We start from the raw sequence: 19,395 nt of genomic DNA, 5'->3' as shown, positions 1-19,395 counted from the left end.
ACAATTTAGTAATAGTGTCTTAAATAGGTAGTACATTTAATTAAGCCACTGTATTCCAAGTTGACTCTGTGTGCTTGTAATTTTTCCGGGGACAAGATGAAACCATTCAATTTAATTTTAGGGCAAAGTACAGTGCATTTTACAGAAAGCTTAGGAATTAATTCAGAAACTGCTCTTAGAGTTCTGGCGTATTCCACAGATCTTAACAGTTCTTTCTCATCCTGTCTTCTCTGGGTAATATCTGGATAGATCCCGAGGTCAACCTGGGCTCCACATTTTTCTTATGTAAAAGAACACTTACCATTTGTTTGTTTTTTCCTAATAGGGCCTGTGTCCCCTGCGGAGTGGCTCATCATGTGAAGGAATCTCTACTTGATGTCACCTTAGTACTTTTCACCTTTCACACTGAGAAGGTCGTGAGCAACAACTGTCACTCTCTGAGGGTGGAAACTGCCATGATTCACAAAGACAAGAAGTAATTTTCCTGTAATCACAAGATGACTCAGGTTAGTTGCTTTCAGCTATTACTACAATTTAAATAATCTGAGGTTTTGGGCCCTGTCCATGTTTAGTAAACCTAATTAATCACAATTCCTATAATTTTAAGTTTATGACAATGATATAAAGTTGGAATTTATTTTTACACTAGGTAGGAAAAAGAATTTGAAAATAGTTGTACAGACTAAGTTAAAATTACAAGACTATACAGTATTTATGTTTTTTTAGAGTGTAAAATGCTTTTCTAGGACTTAAAAAGCATTGCTAAATGATACTTTTTTATTATACAAAAGTTTGCAATATAACTTGTACTTGAAAGTAATTATGTAGATGTTAAGTTTGAAGAATCACCTGTTAAAAGCTAAAAAAAAAAAACACAAAACACCCATGTATTTTATGATTAAGTATAAGTAAATTCTTTGAACTGTCTTGACCAACTTGTATTTTTATTTTAGAATTATAGCTTAAATACATCTTTAAAATGTAAAACAGAGTTTTAGTCCCTCATTTTAAATACTGTGTCTTCTGTGGTATTTATAGTGGGAGAACAATTTAAATTTTTTTAGTTATACGAGTGTGGATGTTGCATGCTAGGGTATAGCTCTAAAACAGGCCTCTGCTAGGGCAGGAAATCTGTTGTCTTGCAGAGGATGCTCAGGAAACAGCTCATTGATCCATTGATTCGACAGTTAATTACTGAGTGACTGTCCTGGGTCCAGTTCCTTCCTTCCAGGATCTTCCAATCTAGTTGGGGGCATATACAGAGTATAGAGTTCAAGATGGTAGTGGGAGAAATGCCCTAAGAGTGACAGAGATAATAACTACGCAGGACACAAAAATGCTGGGAGAGATTGTTTTTAGCTATAGGAGGAGGAAGCTGTGCTAGACTTTGAAGGCCAGGTGAGATTTTGGAGCGGGTAGGTGATAGGAGAGCATTTCAGATGAGAGAGAACTGCCTGCTGACTTCAGCGAAGACCTCAGTGAGGAGCTATAGAGGAGTTTACTGACTGAGTCGGGAAGGGTAAGGAGTGGCTCACGAGACTTCAAGGACCAGTCTCAGGGACTGGAAGCAGGACACTATGCTGCCATGTTTTGTTTTGTTTTTCTCCTCCATTTGTCTCTTATTCTGTTTGCTCCCTTGACTTCATTTTCTTCAACTTAAAGAACTCTCATCCATGTCTTTTCTTGGGGAAGAAAATGGCCAGTGGCAGCCTGACCTTTATGCCTTTCTTATTCTGTGATGCCAGAGGCAAGGCCAACATTTCTTTGGCTCTCCACTGAGATATCTCGAGGAAGGGCTCTGATAGGATCAGCTTTTATCACCTGGCCACCCTTGAACCAATGACTGTGTCCAGGAATATAGGATACCATGATTGGCCAGGGCTAGGTCACATGCCCATCCAGGAAAGGCAAGATACAAATTATCAGAAGGGGGAAGGTGAACTTGGTTGGACAAATAAAGACAATAGATAGTCTAGCCTACTCAGAGCTAGATATACCTAAAGTGATATTTAATATTGTAAATCCAATCATGTTGCCCCCCAACTCACCTACCAACTTAAAACCTCTTTCTATTGCTCTTAAAAAAACTCCAAATTGGATGAACTGTTGAACAAAATAGATCCAAAGACATAGAAGCAGGGGACAGACTGTCTAACTTCAGAGGGAAGGCGGGGGATGGTGGGTGGGTGGGTGAGAAGAGATCAAACAAAGAGCTTGTAGGCATATATGCATAACCCATCGACAGACAATAGGGTGGTGAAGGCCTAAAAGAGGCCAGTGGAGGGGGGCGGCTGGGGGGGTGGGGGGGGACGTATGTAATACTTTCAACAGTAAAGACTTAAAAAAAACCCTCCAAATTGGGTCTTCAGATTTTCAGTGCATAACTTTATGTGACTTCTCCTTACCTTTCAAATTATTTTCCCTTCTCTCATGACTCACCAACAAGGCATCAGCTACAGGGGTCCAGAATTTGGCTGCATAGAGATTAGGAAGCCTGGCTAAACCAAACCCTGTCTCCCTAGCTTCTCCTTGAACCCTGCGCTTTTATTTTACTATGAGTCTTACTAGCTTAATTACATTACCAAATTCTCAAGGAATTTGCATATATAATTCACATGGAAAATATTGCAGGAAATTTAAATCCACAGAGTCAAAAATGTCCTACTGGATAGTCCTAGCTACAAATCGATTTCACAGTCAGCTATTTGTTCTGCAGTGTATAATCTTAACTGGAAAATACAATAAAACAAAAAAATAGATGTATATTGTTCCCACAATATAGTTACTTCTTTATGGTAGAGGCCAGGCAATTGGGAGAGGACTTAGAGAACGTTCTCCAAGGGGTGTTGTTCAGATACTACAAATTCTGAGCTGGTAGCTAGAGCCAAACTGAAGGGAATTGAGTTTTTGTTGATTGCCACTTAACATTTGCAAGTGCAATAAAGTTGATTTGTTCTAGGTTCTCGAAATTGTATTGTCTGATTGATTTCTTAAAGGGAAAACATTTAAACAGACTAAGTCTACTGAAAAGAAATTTTTTTTTATTCTACTGAGATTTTGATTTAAAAGAAAAGCACTCAGGGTTTTGGTTTTTTCTGGTGTGTAGGCAGTTGTAGCCAGCCATATGTTTACTTTGTAAATTCTAGTTGAGGGTGCAATATAAGCTGTTTCAATTTGGGTGGAAGTTTTGTCAGACCTCACAAATGAGATCTGTACTCTGTTAGGAGTTTGCCAGATTTGCTGGGACTGTGTGCAGGTCCATGGTAATTAAGGATAAGCTACTCCTAATTTGTTTGAAGAGTAAATCCTGAAAGTCTCTTTCTTGCTATAGAAAGAATGATGAAATTAGAGTACAGTTGTCCCCTGTACCTCCTAGTGGATGCCTGAGCCATCGATAATACTGAACCCTATCTGCACTATGTTTTTTTCTATACATATAGGAGGTTTACATATACATATATAAAGTTTAATTTCTAAATTAGGCACAATAAGAGATTAATAATAATAACTACAATAAAATAGTTTGTAATAACAGTTATGTGAATGTCTTTCTCTCTCTCTAAATATCTTAGTGTACTGTACTCACCCTTCTTATGATGATGTGAGATGATACAATACCTTCGTGATGAGATGAAATGAGGTGGATATGATGGACAAAAGGATAATTCATGTCCTGGGCAGGACGTAGGGGAATGGCAACAGATTTCATCATGCTACTCAGAACAGCGTACAGTTTAAAACTTACGAATTGTTTCTTTCTGGAATTTTCGATTTAATATTTTCAGACTGTGGTTGGCCATGGGTTAACTTAAACCTCAGAAAGCAAAACTGGATAGGGCTGGGGGGGACTACTCTATTGTTATTTGATGATAATTGTGGTAAAGATTGTTTTAAGTAAGAGTCATCAGTGGGTTGGATGCTAAAACTGGTGGGTGAGAGGATGAGAAACAGGACGTTCCCATAGTCTCAAGAGATTTTGTTGCCAGTGGAAAGAGGGTTCTTCCACGGAGTCACGGGAAAAGCATTTTGAGGCCCCCCGCGAGGAGGATGAGGTGTCGTGGTAAGATTTATTGGAGCAATAACAGACTGTCCCCAGGTGCCTGGTGTCTCATCCACGACCAGATGGTTCAGCTCCATCCTGCTGCAGAGTAAGTCCACTCTCTGGGGCCGTAAACCCACACTTGTCTTCACCCCGCCCAGGAGGACCAGGGCCCAGAGGTGCAGAACTTCTCTGCCTCATTGCCCTATCTGCACGGCCACTGCCAAGGCTGCAGTTGGGCCGCAACTGGTGCTGTGTTTAGGCCTGCTTGGCTGCTGGGCCTAAACACAGCACCTGCTGCTACAGAGAGAGAACGCTGGAACCAACGGGTGAACGAGCAAATGTATATTCCTTGGGGCTTGGGAGAGAGCAGACTTTCTTTCAAACTAGCCTGTCTCTCCCCTGGCTCTTAGCGGGCTTATGCTGGGTCCTCCCTCTATCCAACTCAGTGTTTCCCCGGGTTTTCCATGTTAGACTTTGCCCCTTTGTGTTACCATTTTGGCTCCTACTGTGTGTCCCCAAAGTCTTGCTGCATCATCTGGTTTATACTACGCATGCGCTTACCTCTCCCTGCACCATCTTGGCTTCTACTGCGCGTGTGCCTAGCAAAGGCATTTCCCCTGATGTTTTTACCCCTCACTCGGCCATCCTGGCTAATGACTGAGAGCCACCTCTTCCTGCCCGCTCTGGGGATTCAGTCCTCTCAGCAGAGGATGCGGCTGGCCCCTGGGGACCCTGTCGGTGCTGTGGCTTCCTAGTAAGTCAGGCTTAATGTCTGACTCGTCTCCCTAGTGAATCAGGCTTAGTGTGCGATTCCATTTGTTCCCTTCCTTAACGAACTGGCTACCTACACTCACAGGATGCGCGGGATGCAACAGGCAGGCCAGGGGCAGGACTGAACTAGCTGATCTGCACCAGGAGGACCAACTGGGTTCGTACATGATTGAACTTACTTTCATACTCATTGGTAACGAGCCACAGTCTCAGCATCTGGCCATCCCCCTGGGCTGCTCCTCACTCACGTGCCACAAGAGAATAACGGAAAGATTAAGCCCCTAACAGCAGAGGCCTCTAAGACCTGCTCTTGTACCTCTCCCACTCCCTTCTGATTGTCCATGTCCTGCAGAGGTCAGGGGAGGCTTTCTGGAAGAAGTGAGGCTGTGCCGAGAATGAATAGACGTTAGCCAGGTAGACACAGCGCCGGTGCAGGCCCCGGGACGAGGGGGAATGAGTGGCGGCTGAGAAACCGTGCATCACTGAGTATCACAGCTCGGCTGATGCTGGCCAAGGATGGAGAGAAATGGCTTCAAGAGGCAAGGTGAGGCCAGGTCAGAAAGGGACTCGTATGCCCTCCTAAGACACCTGAACTTGATCAGGCAAGTATGGAATGCCTTTGAAGAAGTCTCAGCTATGAAGCAACACAATTCGATTTATATTTTATAGAAATAGTTGTGGCAGAATTGAAGAAAGGGACTGAAGGGCCCAAAACACACCTGCTTACAGACTGTTGACGTAATTCAGGTAAAGAAGTAAGCACCCTTTCTAAAATAGCATCCCTAGAGATGTAGGGAAATGGTTGGCATCCAGAGACACTACAAAGGTAGAATCAGTCCGGCTTTGTGACTGGATTGGAGTGGTGAGCTGTATCCTACACATTTTTAAAATCTGTTTATCATCAGAAGGATTTTATCCAAGTGAACCTTTGGTATGTGCTTCCAAAACTTAGAACTGATCTTGCACAGGAAATGACAGTGACCAGCTCATTCCCAAACCATTATTTTCTAAGGACTTGCCAGTAAAACCGATGCATTTTTTTAGTCTTTTGACAGCTGTGGTGAAGGCTTTTCTCTTTGCAGCTTCTAGTAAAGATCAGCACAGCCTTGGGCAGCGGTAGGTTCCCAGGTCTAGGACTCGTGCCTCCTCCTTCAGCCGCCTCTGACCGGCCTTTCTCGGGGTGGCCCTGTTTCCCCAGGATGGACCATGAGGCGGCCCAGCTGGAGAAGCAGCACGTGCACGACGTGTATGAGAGCACCGCCCGGTACCTCAGCGACCTGCAGGGCAAAGCCTGGCCCCGCGTCCGCCAGTTCCTCCAGGACCAGGAGCCCGGCAGCCTCATCGCCGACATAGGTAACGCAGGGCCGGGCGCGTGGTGAGAAATACATCCCATCGTGTCTTTCTTTTCAGAGTCAGTTTTCCTTGCTGTGCGAACCGGAAGTCTGACATTGTGCCCTTGGCATGCCTGTCACCCAGCTCATTCGCTTTATTTTTTTAATATACTTTTAGTGATTTCAGAGAGGAAGGGAGAAGGAGAGAGAGAAATATTAATCGGCTACCTCCTGTATGCCCCACACTGGGGATCTAGCGGGCAACCCGGGCATGTGCTCTGACTGGGGTAGGTCTGGCTCAACCACTGCGCCACACCCCAGGGCAGCTCATCCACTTTATAGCAGAAATTCATACAATCAAGTCACCAAGTAGGAAACTTCCTCAAACTTACATTTAGACGGTGGCGATCTTTTCAGTGTTTGGGGGCACATCCTCCAGCATCGGTTGAATAAATCAGGATTGAAATGACTGCTTGGGAAGCTGACTGTTGTAACTTTAGAGATGTTCACATGTGTATATAGTCTGTTCTGGTGGCTCACCTCCAGTGGCTCTCGTGCCTTCCACAGAAGATCCAGAGATCATAGATTTCCTGTAACCTCTTATTACATGGATTTTTCCCCCCTGAACTATTCTGTGGGTGTTTCATTATTAAAGGCTGTCTTTAAATAGATCATGTCTTTGTAATCACAGGTTTGCCTGGCAGATTTTGGCTAAGGATGTTTCTGAATTGAGTGGTAAACCACAGCCCGGTAGATCTAAGATTAAGGTCTGGGCTCCCCATTTGAGGCCTGCCCGCCTAAAACTGCTTTCTAACAACTGCATGAAGATTACACCCATGGAGTCCTAAGTCTGTTCTTACACACTCGGCCTAATTTGACATTCACTCTAAGTGCTGGTAAGAGAAACACATGTGCCTGGCCAGGGCTTTTGACTTGTTAAAGATGGTGCAAGCAGTGTGGAATTTGGGGAAGGGTGGTGCATGTCATGTAGAAATAGAGAGTCTTTGATAATATCTCTATCATGTCAGTGTTTGTTTTTTTTAAAATAAATCTGGTTTCAGAAGATACATTGACTGGAACTCTTACCATTCATAGTCTAAGCACAGTACCAGAATCTTAAAATCAGCTGGTAGGAAAAGACACTATTTAACATGTGGCTTTAGGACCACAGCATGCACATATGCTACTTTCTTTCTCATACCTTACATCAGAAATTCCAAATGAAGTACCGATGGAAGTATAAGAAAATGAAATCATTAAAGGACTAGGGAACAACTAGATTATTTTAAAGTAATAAAGTTAAAAAGAATAAAAGAATAATTTTAAAAGATAAAATAGCCCTAGCCGGTTTGGCTTAGTGGCTAGAGCGCCGGCCTGTGGACCAAAGGGTCTTGGGTTCAATTCCGGTTGCAGGCTCCTCCCCAGACCAGGAAGCAACCAATCGGTGTGTTTCTTTCACATCAATATTTCTCTCTGTTTTTCCCTCTCTCTTCCACTCTCTCTAAAATCAATGGAAAAATATCCTCGGGTGAAGATTTAAAAAATAAATAAAATAAAAAATACTCTCAGAGGCAAAAGGCCTTTCTCTGTATGATATTTTTTTAAAAAAAAAAAGTCAGAAAGCATTAAAAAAAATACAATTGATTGTCATTTTTCACAGTATTTATGTTCTATAAAGTTGCCAAGGACACCAAATTAGTGAATCCTGCATGATAACCCTTAGGGGAAGTACAGGATTCAGTTCCTGTGAACCTCTGGTCACATTTTTGTCAACTGGTCAATACCCAACCTAGTTCCATGTGTGTTTCTGTTTATTATTGACTAGAGGCCCGGTGCACAAAAATCGTGCATGGGGTGGAGGGGTAGAGGTCCCCTTAGCCCAGCCTGCACCCTCTCCAATCCGGGACCCTGTCTGACTGCTGGTTTAGGCCAAATCCTAAACCAGGATCGGGCCTAAACCAGCAGTCAGACATCCCTCTCACAATCCAGGACCACTGGCTCCTAACTTCTCACCTGCCTGCCTGCCTGATCACCCCTAACTGCCCCCTTTGCCAGCCTGATCACCCCTAACCACCTCTGCCTGCCGGCCTGGTCGCCCCTTACTGCGCCGCCCTCCCCCCCCACCCCCCCGCCGGCCTGGTCGCCCCCAACTGCCCCCCTGCTAGCCTGGTTGCCCACGCAGCCTGCTGTTCGGTTGTTACTGTTACTGTGATGGTGTCCTGGGCGATTTGCATAATCCTCTATTATTAGTATAGATTTGTTAACAGTGAACTCACAGGCAACAACTATATATCTGATGCCTGGACAAAGTGTATTTTGTCCATAAGGCCCGTCTCAGCCTTCCTGCACTTAGAAACTGTAGGCAGCACTTCAGCACGATGCTGAATTTTAAACAGTGAAATCACCACCAAAATACGGAAATGCACAAAATGTGTGTGGTGCAGAATACAAAGTAGAGGGAAATGGAAGCATGCAGACACTTTCTGGTCTCTCTTGAATCCTACGAAAGGTCAGTATTTAATGAGACTTTGCAAAGGACCTGGTTGTTGTGTACCTGTGCTTGCTGCAGCATCGAGGATCTTCTGATTTATTTCTTGCACATTTACAGTAGTGGGTGACTAGGCGTGGCTGTGTTCTGGCTTTCCTTATTAGGATAAAACCTTCCCTCTCTAGCATCTCCGTGTGTGCACCTAGAAAATGGATAACTGCATCAGATTTGGGATCTCCACTGCTATCCTTAAACATGAATACCATTAGAAATGAATTTGGGATGAGTCATGCTGGGAAGTTTTTAGGAGATGCTGAGATTTTTAAAAGACTTCAGTTTCCTCGTTATTACCAGATGCTCTCTGAACACTTCCTTCTAGCACTAATCATCTATAAACCTGTTTTTATTAGTATTTTTGAAGTAATTTTCCTTTCATTTCTCTAAATGTAGCCCCTGAGCCAATAAAAAAAACAAAAAACAAAAAAAAACAAGATTCTTTTAAAAAACATGACCATCATCTTTATAATCAGGATTTCAGTTTTAAAACACTCTGTGGATTGTATTTTCCCCATGATTGCTCTTAAATATTGGATACTTTTTCTCGCAAGCATTCTTAGGAACAGTGGCCATGAGATCTGAAATATTTGTAAGACCTCAACCATTTACATGGAAATAATAACATTGGAAATATTATTTTTTATTCATAAGCCCTCCACTGTCTCACCTGGCATCAGCAAACCTTAATTATGCTTGTGGTGTCTCATGTAATTTTGAACAGCTCCTATCAAGGAGGAGTTATTTAAAAAGTGTGACAGGCCTGCCGGCATGGCTCAGTGGTTGAACGTTGATCTATGAACCAGGAGGTCACAGATCCATTCACGGTCAGGCCACATGCCCGGGTTGCAGGCTCGATCCTCAGTGGGGCATGCAGGTGGCAGCCGATCAATGATTCTCTCTTATTATTGATGTTTCTATCTCTCTCTTCCTCTTCCTTCTTCTCTGAAATCAATAAAAATAATATTTTTAAAAAGTATTTCAGAAGCTGCAAATTAATCATCTTTGAATAATGGTTATATTTTAGAAAAATATGAGACAAAAATCTACAGGTAATTCCAGAAGGTACAAATATCATCAGCTCTGTTGATATCTTAAAATATTTCTGAAAAGGAATTAGATGAGGTGTCTGTACTAGAATATACCAAGTACTAGATTTGGAAGGCTTTGTTTTAGGGTGGTGATTCATTCACGGTGCCATCTTCTTCCCTGTAATATCACTGAGATCTGATTGACCTAAATCTCTGGGCTGTGTAAATGTTGAATGACTTGGGTCTCTGCCATCAGAAAGTGAATGTCAAAAATGGTCTATTTAAGAAAAGAATAGTTCTTTCTTAGGTTGTATACTGAGTCATGTGAAACCGAGCACTGACGATAGGGTGGATGAAAAACTGCTGAAATTTTTTTTTCATTCAAATTAAAATTTTTGAAAAGCCTATTTTCTTTATAGCCATTTAAATGTTGTGGGCAGTAGTTTGTTTTATGTAACCAGTAAGCAGTCTGTCTGTCTAGAGAGATGGCAGGAGAATAAAGGCCAGAATATATGGATCTGTACATAATGAAATATGGATGTGAAGGCAACTTTTGTAAAGGGACTGGACACTGTTCCTGGGACGCTAGGGACCAATCATTTCTTCCGTGGGCCAGCTAACAGCTGTGCTAGCATGCTGCGCCCTCTGGACATTACCTCACTAAATATTTAGTAAGTATTATGTAGGTTTTCCAATCCCCTTTCCCTCTTCTATTCTATCTGAAAATATCTAAGAGCTGTCTGAAGGCTTTGCTTTTGCTTCTGTGTTTACCTTCACACCACGCTGTATTCTGGGTCAGTTAGTTAATATAAAGCTATTTCTGTTCTTGTTATAAGACAAGCTGACCGGCGTTGTTCCATTCTCCTTTAAGCATGTAACACAGTTTTTCTCTTACAGGTTGTGGGACTGGAAAGTACCTGAAAGTGAATAGCCAGGTACATAGCCTGGGCTGTGACTACTGTGGGTCGTTGGTAGAGATTGCCCGGAGCAGGGGATGTGAGGTCATGGTGTGTGACAACCTTAACCTCCCCTTTAGGGATCAGGGCTTTGACGCCATCATCTCCATAGGAGGTAAGGCAGCCTGGTTACACGCTCCCTCTTTGCCATGAGAATCATGTTGCGTGATTGAGGCCATTCTTACAACCCAACATCCATTCTTTGTGGAAGGGTCTATGTCAGTGGTTCTCAACCTTCTGGCCCTTTAAATACAGTTCCTCCTGTTGTGACCCAACCATAAAATTATTTTCGTTGCTACTTCATAACTGTAATGTTGCTACTGTTATGAATCGTAATGTAAATATCTGATATGCAGGATGGTCTTAGGCGACCCCTGTAAAAGGGTCGTTCTACCGCCAAAGGGGTCACGACCCACAGGTTGAGAACCGCTGGTCTATGTAGTTCATTTTATCTAATTTTTAAAAATATATCAACTGAGTGAATTATTTGACTAATCTCAAATGTACTTATGGTGGGACCTATAATTATTTTAACTAGTTAAACTTTCAAACTGTTATTTTATTCTTTTGGATGACTCATTCCAGTTTCTTTTGCTTATGAGTAAGGAAGCAGTAGAGGAATTTTACTCATTGAGGACAGTACTTTGTTATATTGCAGTGTAGCCAGATCTCCCAGCGTGAGGTGGACATTTCAAAGCCATATGACCTATTTTAGGCCATAAGTGTGCTCTTTAGTAGCAGACTATTGTAGGACGAATGCCACCTGGAAGGATGTGTCATCCAATCTGCCACTTGCTGGTAGGCAAGTCCCGGGGGAAGACAGCCCCACCTGGTCCCAGATTGCATTGTTTTTATAATGCCACTCAGCTCGAACTGCCAGAGATTGCTCATAAATCTAGGGAGTATGTTTCTCATATCCTCCCAGCAAGTGTGCCCATAAATACACATGCCACAACTTAAATAAAACAAGACGCAGCAAAAACCCTTGCCTGAAATTTACACAGGCTCATTTTACTCAAAACACATAGTCCTGAAACCTGGTAGGTTGGTCATATTTAAATATGCTTGGTGCCCTTGATGATCTCATGGCAACTTCTTTGGCAAAGCAAACTATTTGCTCCAAAACAATTTAAAACTTAATCTATTTGAATATACTAAGCTTTATTAAAGCAAAGGGAACCTATATAAAATTGACTGACCAGATAAAAACTCAGCATAAAATGGTTTGCTCTCTCCTAAAGTAGATGAGAAGTGGATTTATTCAACATTAGATGGGGACTGTATCTTTGTATATTGAGGCCTGGATGCCGTAACCTTGGAACTAGTTAGGACCGGCAGGAGATGGTTGCCATGGAAACCTGCTGTGTAATAGTCCTGCTTCTTTGTAGTTGAAACTGTTAAGTTCAAAAGGGGGACATTTGTAAAGACCTAGAATCTGAGAGAGGTCAGAGAGGAGGATTCCTTGCTCTTCGCTAGCTTACATTAGTGTTAGGGTCTGCACGGCCACCTACATCCAGGCCAGGCTGCTGAGCCCCTGTGGTGGGCGTGGGCTGTTGACCTGCTTTCCTGCTTTGGGGCAATGCTCTGTGTGCACAGGGTCAAGTCCTTCTCTGCTTCCAGTGAAGTCCATGCCTTGTCCCAGAGGAAGTGGGGCATACTGGCTGTCCTCCTCTGGTGAGATGTGTTCCCTTAAGTGGAAACTCAGCCTGTGCCCTGACCATGATGGAACCGGCCACCTTTCAGTGCACAGGATGACACCCAACTGAGCCACACCATCCAGGGCGCTATATGTTTTTGTTTGTTTGTTTGTTTTTAAATATATTTTATTGATTTTTTACAGAGAGGAAGGGAGAGGGATAGAAAGTTAGAAACAAAGATGAGAGAGAAACATCGATCAGCTGACTCCTGCACACTCCCCACTGGGGATGTGCCCGTGTTATGCCCAGAGCTCGGGGTCCCCAGTAATCCACCACCAGGGAGCCTCCTCCGATGCAAAAGCAATGAGTCTTTATTGATCAATTCTAGAATTGGCTCCCAGCCTCTATCCGGCACAGCGGTGAGGCGAGAGAGCGTGTCCCAAGAGAACAAAGGTTATATAGGGCTAGCTATTTGGGGTGGGCTTTAGGGGTGGCGTGAGTTACAGAGATTGGTCAGGGTTTTACAGCATAAGGGTCAGGAAGTGACCATCACATTCTGAAGGTTGGAGCCGTCCTAGGACAATACCAGCATTCTTGTGGTCACTCTCGGGGGGGGGGGGGGGGCTTGGGCTGAGGGCCCAGCCTTGCAAGACAAGATAGAGGAGAGGGCAGGAAGAGTATGTCCCTGCTTCGTCCTTGAAGAGGGAGGAGGGTGCATTTCTGCTTAGTTCTGCTTAGTTCTTTCAAGTTCCGTTCTGTCCCTTCACCCGCAACCAAGGTACACGCCCTTGACTGGAATCAAACCTGGGACCCTTGAGTCCTCAGGCCAATGCTCTATCCACTGAGCCAAACCGGTTAGGGCTATATGTTTTTTATAAAATGTCCCCTAATAACATGTTTATGATGATATAAAGGCAGTCCTACTTGACTCTCACTTTAACTTTGCAGGGATTGAAAGTAAAAAAGATGACCTAGAAGTTAACTTTTTAAAAAAAATATATTCAACCATTTTATATTACATTAACATTCTTAAAAATGATAAGCAATCATTTGGACTTGAGCTTGACTGGTTATCTTTGCATTATCTAAGTAGAAAAACATCTTTAGCAGTTTTTTCCACTCCTATTTGACTTACTAACACTGATTAGTGGTATTAATCCTTCAGAGCTTTAGAAGTACTAATCATTCATTAAAGTAATGAATTACTTCATAGAATTCTACTGGTAGCACTTACCTAACTTAGTGCTTCCTTGCAGATTTTATCAATTCACATTATTCACCCTCTAGTTAACACAATTCATAGGATTTGGGAACTGGAAGAGATTTTACACGTTATTCATTCGCGGTGTCATAGATGAAGAGACTTAAAACCCATATAAGTTAAATAATTTCCCAAGATCAGTTACCTACTAATTACAGGAGTCAACGCTAGCAATTATGTCTCTCCCAAAGCCACACCTGTGCTATGTCTACCACACGCCCTGTCCTGTAGGAAATACGGAGATCTTACTACATGTCAAAATTGCATCCCTGTTACATGGAAAATACTAATACATGAATGTGTAGGTTTATGTATGTACATACACGTTGAGATCGAGTTTCTTCTTTTTCCAGTTATACATCATTTCTCTACAAAACAAAGAAGAATCCGAGCAATAAAGGAAATGGCCCGCGTGTTGGTTCCAGGAGGCCAGCTGATGATTTACGTTTGGGCTATGGAGCAAAAGAACCGGCACTTTGAGAAGCAAGACGTGCTGGTTCCGTGGAACCGGGCCTTATGCTCCCGGCTCCTCTGTGAATCCAGCCAGCCCGGGAGAAAGAAGCAGTGTGGACACCTAGAGAGAAGCCACCCCTACCACCCTCCTTGCTCCGTGTGTAGCTGCTCTGTTTGTTTTAAGGAGCGACGGGACTCCAAACGGTCCCACAGCGTGGACTACGAACCTGTCAGGGCCAGGACTTGTTGTGCAAACATTTCGAAGGACGCTGGGGAAGGAAATGGGTTCTATAACACATTAGGGAAATCTTTTCGCTCCTGGTTCTGCTCCAGATCTTTGGATGAGTCAAGTCTGAGGAAGCAGATTGAAAGAGTGAGACCCTTGAAAAACACAGAAGGTTGGGCCACCAGCACTATCTCCATCCAGCCTTCCAGACACTCTAGTTTAGACAGGGACCCCCAAGAGCCATTTTCAACAAGAGAGCCAAGTTCAGACGAGGACGTGTTTGTGGAAAGTTCTCAGAAGCATTTGGAGTGGCTGAGAGCACCAGCCACCATGAAACATCTCCGTGGAGACCCTCAAGGAGAAACCGGGAGGAGTGGCGGTGGGGATGGTCTGGGTAGCACCCACTCTCCTGAGCAGGGTGCGGCTGCGGGTGCCTTAGGAGAAGGGAAGCCTTCTGCTCGTAGACCACTGAGGAGGATCTCTACGGTTGACTCCACAGATTCCATCCCCGACGACACAATTCCTGTGGAAGGACAACAGCCCGACGGTTTGGATTCCCGGGCCTTTATGCGCTACTACCACGTGTTTCGCGAAGGCGAGCTCTGCGGCCTGCTGCGGGAAAACGTGTCAGAGCTCCATATCCTGAGCTCTGGGAACGACCATGGCAACTGGTGCATCATCGCCGAGAAAAAGGAGACCTGTGGTTGACTGGCTCATCTCAGACAGCTCCTCCGGAGATGCGCCCCGCCCCTGGCCCCGGCGTTGGGATGGCGACCTGACTCTGCATCCACTTCCACTATTTTTTGACCCACGCATGCTCTGGTCTGTAGAGACTGTGGAAGGTCATCTTTGAATCTTTGCGTAAACACAGAGCCGGGCGTCTGAAGCACTTGGCGAAGGGTGTTTGTGGGGAAATGGTGATGGAAGAGATCTGAAGACGCAGCATGCAGTGAGCTTCAGTACAGTTTGGGGGTTTCCCCCCTGAAAGGTGAAATTATTATGAGACTACACGTGTATAGTTTTTCAGTCTTATAAACTGATTTTAAAAGATCCCGTTTGTAAGAATACCTTCCATAAAAGGCATTTTTATAAAGTTAGGGGGTAATTCTGTTTCTCAGATTATGTTTTAGATCTGTGTGCCAGATAACAGGTAAGCCTGTTCCATGGCACAGATGGAAATCGAACCGGGTGATAAATTATTTTGTTGCCAAGGCCTTGCTTCGACATAAAGTCTTCAGAAAGGCGAGAAACAGGAGAGAGAGAAAAGAAGTGTTACCGGACTTTTCACAACGATAAGCAATCTCGATTCAGGCTACGTAGATAACAAGGTTATCAGTGTCACTCAGAAGTTTTTAAAGGCACTGTTAGCACAGAGTGTCTGTGGGTATTTGTAGTTGGTATTTTTCTGACCTTAATAGACCAGGAATATCCAGTTGTGATAAGACCAAGATTGACCAAGGAGGAGTTTTCACCTAGAACAGTGGTTCCCACCTTTTTTTGGCACACCCCACCTAAGCATCTCTAAAATCCTGATGCCCCCCTGTGACATATAATTCTTATTATTCAAAAAGTGAACTCCTATTCACACGGAGGAAGCCTAAAAGGCCATGAACTTGGTCTAAGTTCCAAAGAACATGGCATCCATGAAAGAGAAAAATAAAAGAACAAAAGGATAGTTGAAGTACTGAGGAAGAAATCACTAAGAAATTGTTTTTAAAAATAATAATAATATGAAGTGATATGAAAAAATAGCAAATAAAGTTTCAAAACATAATAGAGAACTGAAATGCATAAATATGTCACAATATGTATTTATATACTGTATATGAGGCCTCTAGAACCATAAGAAATGCGAAAAAATTCACTGTTAATAACTCATTCTCAAATTGTCCCCCTGTGAGGCGTGTGGCCCATGTTGAGAACCACTGATTTGGAATGATGATCTTTGGACTGAATGGATATTTAAGAAATGAGGATCTGGGTGAAGCTCTCTTTTGGTTCTCAGTACAAAAGACTGTTAAGGGGTAAGATATTTGGCATTGGTGGGAGATCAGGTGTTGAACTTTTGAAAATAACACTCGGGTATTTATCCTTTTGAATGTGACCATTTTGTTTGTGATAGTAGACATTTAGGCAGAATCAAGTCCTATTCATTAAAGGTTGAATTCCTGCCACTTTACAGACAAGCCCGTAGATTGGGCGTTGTGTGGTCACTGCCTCTGTTTAGATTTAACCATGGGTCTGTTTAAATTCATGTCATGGATCCTGAAACGTAGATATAACTAGGACGGGACTAGAGATCTAAGAAAAGCAGAAATAAGTTGACCCAGGAATACAGCCTCAGATATTTCCTCAATGAGGAGAGAATTGACATTCGACAAAGAGCCTGTATACTTTATGGACTATTGTAATCCCGAATGAAAATCCAATTGTTCTATTTTCCACTAAAATTAACTGAAACAGTAAAGTATTTCATTTGTTTCTTTTTTCCTTCAGTGATTGTGCTCTGACTTGATAATGCTACTTTCAAAGAAACTTAAAGAACAATTTTTAATGCTTAGCGGAACATTACCAATGTTTATAACTCATTTGGCTTTTAAATAAGACTGCATCACCACCTTTCTGGTTGATGAGGTTGTGTGGTAGAAATGAGACATGGTTTGTATTGTTCAGTGCAGTTTGCATTAGCGAGACAATGAAAAAAGGCAGAGAAGTGGGATATAAATTAGAAATTAATTTAGTGTCATCCATTTCTCTTTTTAAAATACATTTTTACTGATTTCAGAGAGGAAAGGAGAGGGAGAGACAGAGAAACATCAGTGATGAGAGAGAATCATTGATCGGCTGCCTCCTGCACGTCCCACACTGGGGATCGAGCCCAAAACCCAGGCATGTGCCCTGACTGGGAATCAAATCAAACCATGACCTCCTGGTTCATAGGTCGATACTCAACCACTGAGCCATGCCAGCGGCAGTGTTGTCCATTTCTTAAATTAGGACATTAAACCATGAGTATAAGTGGTTTTATTGGTAGAAAGAAAAGCTTCTCGGAGTCAGAGAAGTTCTTACAATTAAAGTTTGATGGCCTTTTTATTGCGAGTGGATTTTTCCTCTCTTTGAAGCCTGTAGTCAGATGTATTTTTAATCCCAGTCCTGCTGCGAGAAATCAGTCGGAAGTCTTTCTGGTGGTAGCCTGCCACTTACATAAAACTCAGTTCATTAGACTAGACTGCTCCAAAAAGCTTTGAGCTAACGCATATGAGCAGCCTCCTACACACACACACATACACACACACACACACACACACACACACTTTGTAGAAAATGATTCTTTAGAATGGTTTTTGATAAAGACATATTTTCACATAATTTTGACAGGGCTGTAAATGAAAAACCATTAATAACAGCAATCTTTCACTCTTCGTCTGCTGAGCACAGAATTCTATGCATCCAGACCTTATTTGTATGTAAATATTTAATTCCATGGATGATAATGTATCTTTGGTATATTCATGTGAAAAGCATTCTTAAATCTAACTTTTACCTTTGGATATATATCCATATATATCATATATCATATGATATATATGTATATATCATATATCATATGATATATATGTATATATATATATATATATCAATGGAAGAGCCTAATGTAAGTATCTTGATCAGTTCGAAGTCTTGCTCATCTTTAAAATTGTCCTCCAAAGGAAATACAAGTCATAAGTGAGCTTAAACACTCACAGGTTATTTGTGAGTGTTCAGTCTGCCTTAAATTGCTAGATTATAGATTTTTTTGCTGCTCTATCTGAAATGATTTAAAAGCTCAGACTCCATTATTAATACTGGCCCAACAGTATCCCACTCCTTCTCTTTTACTTGCTGGCATCACTGCAGAGTCCCCCAATCAGAAGTAGAGGGATTATTGGGGATGTTTCTAAAAACCTTTGCTGGCTTATTGCTGCCTCACTGGCTTATTTGTGGAATTCTATATAAACAGTCAAATGATTTGGGAAAACCGCATTCACAGAGACAGAGGATGCAATCAAAATAACGTTCTGGTGGGAACCATGCGCGAGGCCTTTTCAGATTATTTTTAAATTGTCACTGCAGTGATGAAATGACACCAGCCTATCGTAGTAACTAGCAGACCATCTAACATATCTTGGAGCATCATGTTGGTCCTCCTTTCTCCTCATTCATTCTTATGCAGGATGCCGTGTAATTCTTGTCTCTAGTTTGCCTTCCTGTGTCCTCGCAAATTCTAAATGTCAAGAATTCCCTGCATTTTAACTGAGCATCAACTGAATGGCCAAAAATTAGACATAATCCAGAGAAGACTAACCCAACTGTAAATCAGCTAGAAACATCAATGAACTTGTATATTAATGACCACAAAAGATGTAAGCGTTGGTGGACTTTTTAAGTAAAAATAAACACGTTTGAAGGAGGACAGAGGCTCTAATCCAGTAGTCGTTAAACTTGGTGGGGCAGCTTAAAAGTGAACTTGCACACCCACTATAGGAGGGAGAGGGTGGAGTGGAAACACTGGCCAAGCAGCTACAGTCTAAGAAGAACAAATTAGGGCAGGCCGGAGCTTTTGTCTCCTACTATGTAGGAAATTTGAAATATATTGGTAACAGCTAACTTTTCTTAATATCTAACATTTATTTTTATCTGTAATCCTAACCATAGCCCTCTAAAATAAGCATATTTATTGTTCCCATTTTACAGATGAGGAAAACTGAGACAGAAAGAAATTGCCCAGCATCACAGTCACACCCATAGTAAGTATCACACATCTAGTGAGGGGCAGGGCTGAGCTTCAACCCCTGGCAGTCTGACTCCCAGCCAGTACTCTCAACCACAACACTATGTACACCCAGTCACAGTATTAGACAGATTTTAAGAGCCCTTCAAGGTTAAGCAAAGATTACACACCTAAACAATAATTCCATAGCTGTTCCTTACATATCTTTGCCCATCTTTTATTGTTTTTTTCTTCATTTTCGAGTCTGTTTCAATTTGATTTCAATTGAGAAAAAATAGTCTTGTTCACAAAATGTTGTGTGATCACTTCTCTCCAACTCTTCAATCTTTTAAAAATGGTATTACCATCCTGGCCGGTGTAGCTCAGGTGGCTGA

At 42.4% G+C, this 19,395-nt stretch overlaps 1 protein-coding gene across 1 annotated transcript; it reads left to right on the top strand.

Annotated features, from left to right (window-relative positions):
• Window positions 1-325: 325 nt before the first annotated feature.
• TRMT9B (tRNA methyltransferase 9B (putative)) lies at window positions 326-16,714 on the top strand. Its single transcript, XM_081114598.1, has 4 exons — window positions 326-506; window positions 6,012-6,166; window positions 10,615-10,788; window positions 13,925-16,714. Exons 2-4 carry the CDS (start codon window positions 6,013-6,015, stop codon window positions 14,956-14,958), a joined length of 1,362 nt encoding a protein of 453 aa, XP_080970724.1. The 5' UTR covers window positions 326-506; window position 6,012; the 3' UTR covers window positions 14,959-16,714.
• The last annotated feature ends 2,681 nt before the right edge of the window (window positions 16,715-19,395 follow it).

Source organism: Myotis nattereri (genome assembly GCF_964212035.1).
Source record: "Myotis nattereri genome assembly, chromosome: 2".
In the NCBI taxonomy this organism is placed as follows: Eukaryota; Metazoa; Chordata; class Mammalia; order Chiroptera; family Vespertilionidae; genus Myotis; species Myotis nattereri.
This window is presented reverse-complemented; position numbering and strand designations above follow the sequence as displayed.